This window comes from Alligator mississippiensis, chromosome 11 (assembly GCF_030867095.1).
Source record: "Alligator mississippiensis isolate rAllMis1 chromosome 11, rAllMis1, whole genome shotgun sequence".
NCBI classification, from domain to species: Eukaryota; Metazoa; Chordata; order Crocodylia; family Alligatoridae; genus Alligator; species Alligator mississippiensis.
The window spans coordinates 30,074,458-30,082,848 of record NC_081834.1 but is presented as its reverse complement, the minus strand read 5'-3'; the positions used below and the strand labels follow the sequence as shown (position 1 = coordinate 30,082,848).

Genomic DNA, 8,391 nt, shown 5'->3' with positions numbered 1-8,391 from the left:
AGAGGTGCTCCCTTCTCCGGGGGAGGCCGCCGGCTTGCGGCCCGCGCGGGGCACCGCTCCCGCTACATGTCACCGGGCCCTGCCCCCTCCCCGCCGGCATCGCAAACGGGGTCCGACCGGCCCGGGCTGTCGCCAGTGGAAAGCCAGCAGACCCAATGGGCTGCGGCGGTGCCCCCTCCACATCGGTTCAACCCCCTGTTTTTGTTAACGACAGGGAAATAATACTATCACTAATAATAATTTCATCATAGTCATCATAGCAACCACAGCAATAATGATAATTATACGACTGCTGATAATGGATACTACTAATGATGATAGTGATGAATGATGGTGAACATCCCGGTACGGAACTTGCGGGCCTGGAGGCTGCCCGTTCCCTGCGGTGACTGCTCGGGCAGATTTCAGCACGTTGGAAACGGCCCTTCGCCAGCCCTGTCTCCGGGGAGAGGATCTGAGAAGGTCGCCTTGGCCCCGACTCGTGGAAAGGGCTGGCAGTTTCTGGTGAGACTTGGCCATCGCTAACTGCTCCAGCGACGCCCGGGTGGAGAGGAACTGCAGGGAGAACATTTCCGTAAGGAATAATAATAATAATAATAATAAGTTCAGCGAGGCGAGGTGTCCCGGGAGTCGCTGCCTTCACCGGGCTCCCTGCGATCGGGATGGAGAGGAAAGGGCATCGCCCAGGAGGGGGCCCCTAGCAGAGAGGTGCTTGTTCAAAGCTACAATCTGATGATGGAAAAAAGGACAGGGACATGAAAAATGTATGGGCCAAAAACCTCTAACCAAGCAGCGATGTTCGTTCGTTTCTTCAACGATGATGGGAGAAATAAACTCAATTGAAAACAATTTGTTGTGTTGGTTGGAAGAAGGATGAGGGTTGCAATTTGGGTTTGAAGGAGCTATTGAAAGCTGCTGCTCGTTACAATCTGTTTTAAATATCTGTTAAGCTCCTGTTAGTTTGGAGAAATTTTGCAAATCAGGATCACATGCCCTCCAGTCTTCTTCCAACCGAAACAAGAAGATGAACCGGGTTTGCACAAAAGTGTCACATGAAGAGACGTCCTTTGTGGGCACTTCTCATGCTCACTAATAAGAAACAGATGCTAATAATAAAAATAAATAGTAAATAAATGCTAGAATGATATAAACAGGAATCACTGGAGTCAACCAAGACATGCAGACAATTCCTGGGATCTGAAGATGAGGCAGCTTGAGTTACGTTTCAGTAAAATAATGTATTAAAAACGAAGTGAGCCAATTAGGCACAGGGGAGGAAATATTGAATCAACAAGAGCTGGAGACTTGAGCAATGAGCCCTGACAGGGGAATTCCCTTCCCCCAGAAGTGCGGTGCTGGGGACCAGCCTGGCTGGCAGCTCTCACACGACTGCGATCACCAGCTCTTGAATGGGGAGCTCCGCTCTGGAGCAGCCGGGACAGGTCTCAGGGATCCGAGGAGCTGGCACCGCCGAGGGACACACAAAACAATCTTTGCGCGTTACACCGCGTTCTGCGTTCCATTGTTCACTCCTGGCCAATCAGGGCGCTCCCTCTCCCTCGCCTCCAATCGCCTCTGGGGCTGCTGCGGCAGCCCGGTGAGGTCACCGCTCCCCCTTCAGTCGGTGCGGGCCGCGGGCCGCTGCGTGCTGACATCATGCTGCGTGTGGGACAGGGCAGGCTCCGCTCCACAACTCCGCCGGGCTGGAGTAGTTAGTTAGAAACAGCAGGCACTGGGCAGGCAGCCTCCTCTTTCTGCATCATAACACTTTGCACACATCTCTTTCTGCATGGTGGATATTATTTTTCATTATCCTTTTCTGGGTGCTATGGGGGATCATTCCAAGAGTAAGTCGATCGCTGGCATGAACGGTATTTGTCCATATTGTAACGAGCGTTGCGACGGGGATTCTACAAGTGGTTTATTTGCACTGATACTTTAAGAGAGCATTTAAAAATTGGGCATTATTTTGCAGCTAGAAATATTTTCCTTTTATACGGTCTGTTGCTTCTGGTCGTTTTGAAATCCAAACCCTATTTTTCCTTGACGTGTCTTGAGTCCAGGCTGCGGAACTCGTTGCTTGGTTTTTTTCTTTTTCCTTTTGGATTTATTTTTTTAAAACGTTGTAATTGAATGTTTGATTGGATCGTGTTCTGTCCATCCTTTTTTTTTTTTTTTACTAGGCACTAATGATGAATTATTAATATATTAAATGAAACACGTAGTAGAGGCATTAGAAAGGCCTAATCTTTTTTTTTTTTTTAAGGGGATGCAGAATAAATGCAGCTGAAATACCGCCAGGAGATAAAATTCATCTCGTTTTCCTTTGTGTTTCAGTAGCTACCTGCTCTATATTTTTCAACCTTCGTCTTTGCCATTGCACCTCCCAATTGATTCTGTAAAATCTCCTTGCGGTCCGAGAGTTTACACAAGCGGTAATTTGTGGAGAATGACTGCTGCCGTTTTTCAGCTTCGCGATTTAGCTTGCTTGCTTTCTGTCTGTCTGTCTGTCTCTCGCGTGCCTGAAAAAGACTAAGGCTTGTAATGACTAGTGCCTCTGTGATTTCAAGCCTGTGAGAAGTTCTTGCTAGGGTCGCGGTGCCGTTCTGAATGTCCTCTGCTCGTTTCCACTGGTAGAGAAGCCCGGGATTGCCATGTGTGTGGGCTGTGGGAGTCAGATCCATGACCAGTACATCCTGAAGGTCTCCCCGGACCTCGAGTGGCATGCAGCATGTCTCAAATGCGCTGAATGCAGCCAGTACTTGGATGAAACCTGCACTTGTTTTGTGAGAGATGGCAAGACATACTGTAAAAGGGATTATATCAGGTGATTCAAAAAGCTCTTTATCCACTTAAAGGCAAACAACCCCCCCAAAAAAACTTCCCCGCTCCCTCCAGTTTCCTGAGAGCTCATTTCAGGAGTCGCCCCCCTCCATCCCCTCCCTGTGAAATTGCAGGTCCCTGCCTGCCAGCCAAAGGACAGAGCTAGGGATGTTGCAGGCAGGACAGATGCACTTCCCGTTGATTCGTCTTTGTCCTTTGGAGACAGGAAGTCACTGGCAATTAATACAGGGAAATAATGAGGCTGATGACGATGAGACTGATAATACTAATATAAATTGTGAGGAATAATCACAGCAGGAAACAAGAGACAATTGGGACCTGCAAAGCTTGTCACCTTCCTAATGGCTGGTGTGGAGAAACGTGGCGACCGGGGAGGGGGGGTTTCCTGTTGTGAATCTGATCCCTGCTGCGGAATGGAGAGAGCGGGTGAGATCTCTCCTCCGGCGGGCGAGGCAGCCCCTGCCCTGCTCCGCCGGGTGGCTCGGGGGCGAAGAGGGAGCCGGGATCCGCGCGGGTGAGCGTGTCTCCTCATGGCCCCTTCCCTCCCGCAGGCTGTTCGGCATCAAGTGTGCCAAGTGCAAGGTGGGATTCAGCAGCAGTGATTTGGTGATGAGAGCCCGGGACAACGTGTACCACATCGAGTGCTTCCGCTGCTCCGTCTGCAGCCGCCAGCTCCTGCCCGGGGACGAGTTCTCGCTGCGGGACCACGAGCTGCTGTGTCGGGCGGACCACAGCCTGCTGCTGGACAGGAGCGCGGCCGACAGCCCCCGGAGCCCGGGCCACCTGCAGAGCACCAGGGCCCTGCATCTGGCAGGTAGGCGAGCCGGGCCCTGCGGCCCTCCGGGCGGGGCGCGGCTCTCGCGGCCTGGCTAGAGGCGGCACTCGCATCCCCGGGATCGCATCACGTTACGTAGTATCAGGACATCCCGCATCAACGTAATTAGTATAAGATAGTATAAGATACGCACTGCATTGACTGGGGTGCCTCCAGGAGCCACCCAGGCTGTACTGAGACCCGCACCGCAGGCCCCTGCTCCACCCCCGGCTCTGCCCCGCGCGGTGCCACTGCGGCGCCCCCGTGTGCGGCCGGGCAGGGCCGCGGGCCCGTGGGTGGCAGGGCCAGGCGCTGCCCAGGGCCTCCCCGGCGGGAACGGCCCCGCCGCCTCCTGGGCCCGGGCTCGGCCGCCGCGTCGGGGCAGTGGGAGGGGCGGTGGGCCCCTGCCAAGAAGTGTGCGGGCCTGTCAGCTCCCGGGAGAGTTCAGGGAGAGGCCCCGGGAGGAGGCAGGGCCGGGCCCGGAGAGGCCAAGCCAGGGAGCCGCAGCCGCAGGCCGGGCAGGGCCCGGGAAGGCCGGCGCGGGGCAAGGCGCGGGGAGCAGCCGAGCCCGCTCCCCGCCCGGGCCTGGGGGCCGCAACCCGCCGCCGGGCCTGCCCCGCGGAGCCCTCCTGGGAGCGGCCTTTCACCGGGTGCCCTGCCTGCCTCTCTCCTCCCCGCAGAGCCGGGCCCCGGCCGCCAGCCCGCCCTGCGGCCCCACGTGCACAAGGCGAGCGAGAAGACCACCCGCGTGCGCACGGTGCTGAACGAGAAGCAGCTGCACACGCTGCGGACGTGCTACGCCGCCAACCCGCGGCCCGACGCGCTCATGAAGGAGCAGCTGGTGGAGATGACGGGGCTGAGCCCGCGCGTCATCCGCGTCTGGTTCCAGAACAAGCGCTGCAAGGACAAGAAGAAATCGCTGCTCATGAAGCAGCTGCAGCAGCAGCAGCACAGCGACAAGGCGGTAAGAGGCGAGCCCGCGCGGCCTCGGCCCCGACGGCTTAGCGGGGCGGGGGGCAGCTGCTCCCGGCCCGGCTGCCCCGACGGGAGGCGCCAGCCGCGGGGCCGGGCGGGCCGGGCCGGGCGCTCAGCAGCTCCGCGGCTTTCGTTTGCTCCGGAAATCTGCGGCGCGTCCGAGAGCGGCCGGGCCCGGCCTGCGCCCCGGCGGCAACGGCGCCCCGGGCTGAACGGGCCTGCGGCGGCGCCGCGCCCGCTGACCCCGGGGCCCCGCTCCTCTGCGCCCCGGGAGAGCAGCGTCCACGGCTGCGCCCGTTTGATGTGTTACAGCTACAGCTCTGTGTGTGTGTGTGTGTACACGTATAGACACACCCGCTACACAGATGTATGTAATCCCCTATATAAACACACCCACATGTGTGCTATATAGATAAAGAAAAAACATATACACCAATTTATTTGTAAGTATAGATAGAAACCTGTTATATATACGCCTATATATAATATGTAGCGATAACATATATATGTAGCTATAAACCTGCTATGTATGTGTATATATATATGCAAATATATCTGTGTGTGTATTACGTACAGAAATAAACCTGTTATTTACACATACACACACATATATATATGTATGTTTTTATTATATACATATAGATATAAACATGCTATATAAGAGCCTTGTTTTATATATATAAACAAGTTTATATCTGTATACACACACAAATATATATGCGTGTATTAGATAGATATAGAAATAAACCTGTTGTATTTGTAGATAAAAATCTGCTATATATACACACAAATATATATGTGTGTGTATTATATGGATACAGGTGTAAACCTGTTATCTATAAGCCTCTTCCTATATCAATACAGTGGGTAGACAGGACCCCGTTGCATGTGCGTGCGCGCACACTGGTTCGTGTGTTATAGCTATAGGGCCGCAGCCCTGCAGAACAGGCTCTTCACTACCCGGACTCCGCTGCACATATTTCGTGTGTCTGTACGGGTGTGTACGACTATATCGGTACAGACGCAGGGACACGTTACTCACTAGCTCCCAGATGCGCGCGTGCGGAAGCCGCCGAGACACCGGGATTTACAAACCCAATCGGATCGCAAACGGTTCCCGGTCCCTCGCCTCCCGCCCGCGACATTTGCCCAGAAACCCGCAGCTGGCCCAGCAGCCCCCGACGGGAGAGCGCGAGCTGGGCCAAGCCGGGCCGGGCCGGGCCGGGCCGGGCCGGGGGAGTCGCTCGCTGCTTTGCACCAGCGCAGCGCTGCGCTCGTTGCGGCCCGCAGCCGCCCCCGCCCCGGGGCTTTCCCCCTGCGCAGCCCGGGCCTCGCCCCGGGCGCTGGCCCGGGAGGATCCGCGCAAGACGCGAAGGCCGGAGCTTCCGCTTCCCACCCGCGGGCCGGACCTGCCGCGGAGACGCCGGTGCGCGGGGCTCGGCCCGCGGCGGCGCCTCGACGTGCGGCCGGCGCCTGAGCCCCCGCTGCTTGTCTCGTCCGCAGAGTCTGCAGGGCCTGACTGGGACGCCGCTGGTGGCCGGCAGCCCGATCCGCCACGAGAGCGCGGTGCAGGGCAGCGCCGTGGAGGTGCAGACCTACCAGCCGCCCTGGAAAGCGCTCAGCGACTTCGCGCTGCAGAGCGACCTGGACCAGCCCGCCTTCCAGCAGCTGGTGAGCGCGGCCCAGCTCCAGCGGCCCGGCCTGCAGAGGCTGCCTCGGGAGCCGCCGACACTGGAGCTGGGGGAGGAGGGGGGGGGCGTCCCGTGCCGGGGTTTGTGCTGCCCCCGCGCCAGGGCCAGAGCGGGCCACGCCGCCGCCGCCGTCGGGAGGCCCTGGTGTCCCGCTCCCGTGGGAGCAAAGCAGTCACCCCGCCGGGGGGAGAGGGACACCTCGCTTCGCGGCTGACCCGTGGGCTCAAACCCTCCCCGGGCCTGCTCGACTGTCCCCAGGCCCCACTAGGCAGCGAGCCCCTCCCGGCCCGGCTCACACTGCCCGGGCTCCCCTGGCTTGAGTGGCGCAAAGGGCCGCAAGATCGGGCCCGGGGCTACTCCTCGGAGCTGTGACCCCGCCGCCCCGGCCGAGCCCGAGGTGGGAGAGGACCAGCAACAACGAGCGGCGGGTGGTGTCCAGTCCAGGGGAGGCGGCGGCTGCGGGCGTCATTAACTGGTCATTTCCCAGCACCGGGAGCGGCAGGGATGAACCGCGGGCCCCGACATCAGCCCGCCCGCACTGCGCGGCTGCCCTGGGCCGCTGCTTGGTCTGCGATCAGCTCCCAAGGGCTCGCGGCGGGCCCGGGGACCGCCCCGCCTCTGCCCGGGCCTTTCAGAGCCGCGCTTCCCCGAGGGCGCCGGGGTCCCCGCGGCCCCGTGCTCGGTTCCCTGGAGCGCCCGGCCCCACCTCGGTGCTGAAGTGGGAGGTGGGCGGGAGCTGTCGCCAGCAGAGCCACTGCCTGGCAGCGCGTTATGGGGTGAACGCTTGTCCGAGGGGCAGGGAAGGGCTCTGGAGAGTACCGGAGGCCCCCTCTAGAAAGCCGAGCAGCCTCCACCCCTCCCCGTCCGGGCAGCGCTAGAAAAGGCTTCACCCCCCGGAGCAGACAGGACCCGCTGTGGTTAACACGCGGCAGCTGCCGCAGGTACCCCCCCCCGCCCCCGCGGACCTGGGCCGCCCTGGAGCGGGCCGGTGCATCGGGCGGCGCTGACCCGTGTCCCCGCTGCCTCCCCCAGGTCTCCTTCTCCGAATCCGGCTCCTTGGGCAACTCCTCCGGCAGCGATGTGACCTCCCTGTCCTCGCAGCTACCCGACACCCCCAACAGCATGGTGCCCAGCCCGGTGGAGACGTGAGGCGAGGCTCCCTTCGCGGACTTGGACTTTCGCATGCTCCTGCTCCCTGCATGAGACACGCCCGGCCTCCGGCCCCGAGCGCCAGACGAGCTCGGGTTTTAAATTATTGTTATTTAAAAACAAAGAGCAACAGCGAAACAAAGCGCGCCCCGACGGCCAGCACGCCCCAGGACCCGGACTGCGGATTGTCATGTTGATGTTTCGTTTGTTTGTTTTGTTTTGTCTTTTTTGCAAAGCAAAAGCCTGTCCAAACGCCGGCGGATGCCCGAGGACGAGCCCCCAGGCCCTGCCAGAGCGGGCGGGCGGCAATTTATCGTCTTGTCTTTTGGGAACAAAATCTAAGGAGTGGGGAGAGTGGGGGGCTTGTGCCTTCCTCGGGGCGGGGCGGGGAGGGGCGGGACCAGCTCCGTCCCTCGGCCCGTGTCTGCTCGAAGCAGCCCCTGCCCCTGCTCCGGGACCACGAGCACCCCGACCTGCTTGGGGCGAGGAGGCGCCCCGCATGACTGCCGGACCCGGGCGGGGAGGAGGGCGGGCGGGGACGCGCTGTCGGACGAGCCTGTAACGAGCCGCACTAAGTTATTGTTATTTATTGGCGGAGCCACCGCCGTCGGGGTCGGCTTGTGCTGAGCGGAATAAAACAGCAGCAGCAGCAGCAGCCCCCGCCTCTGTGCGCGCCCGGCGGCACCTGCGAGCGCGCCGCCCGACTCGCTCCGGAGTGACTCCCGGCGGGCCCAGCCGCCTCAACGGGCGGAGCGGACACTGCGGCTCCCGCCGGGGCGCTCCTTGGCCGGGCGCGGGGCGCGGGACGCAGCCGCAGCCCGGCCGGGGGTCGGGGCCCGCAGGGCTGGGAGCCGGCTCCGCGCACAGGCTGCCGGGGCTGCGCCAAAAGCTCAGCCGCCGCGCGGGGCGGGCAGGGGG

The 8,391-nt window shown here is 60.3% G+C and overlaps 1 protein-coding gene across 1 annotated transcript; it reads left to right on the top strand.

Annotated features, from left to right (window-relative positions):
* Nucleotides 1-1,518: 1,518 nt before the first annotated feature.
* ISL2 (ISL LIM homeobox 2) lies at nucleotides 1,519-7,551 on the top strand. The gene is made up of 6 exons (XM_006261351.3): nucleotides 1,519-1,847; nucleotides 2,638-2,827; nucleotides 3,396-3,658; nucleotides 4,339-4,622; nucleotides 6,137-6,304; nucleotides 7,357-7,551. Exons 1-6 carry the CDS (start codon nucleotides 1,790-1,792, stop codon nucleotides 7,471-7,473), a joined length of 1,080 nt encoding a protein of 359 aa, XP_006261413.1. The 5' UTR covers nucleotides 1,519-1,789; the 3' UTR covers nucleotides 7,474-7,551.
* Nucleotides 7,552-8,391: the final 840 nt, after the last annotated feature.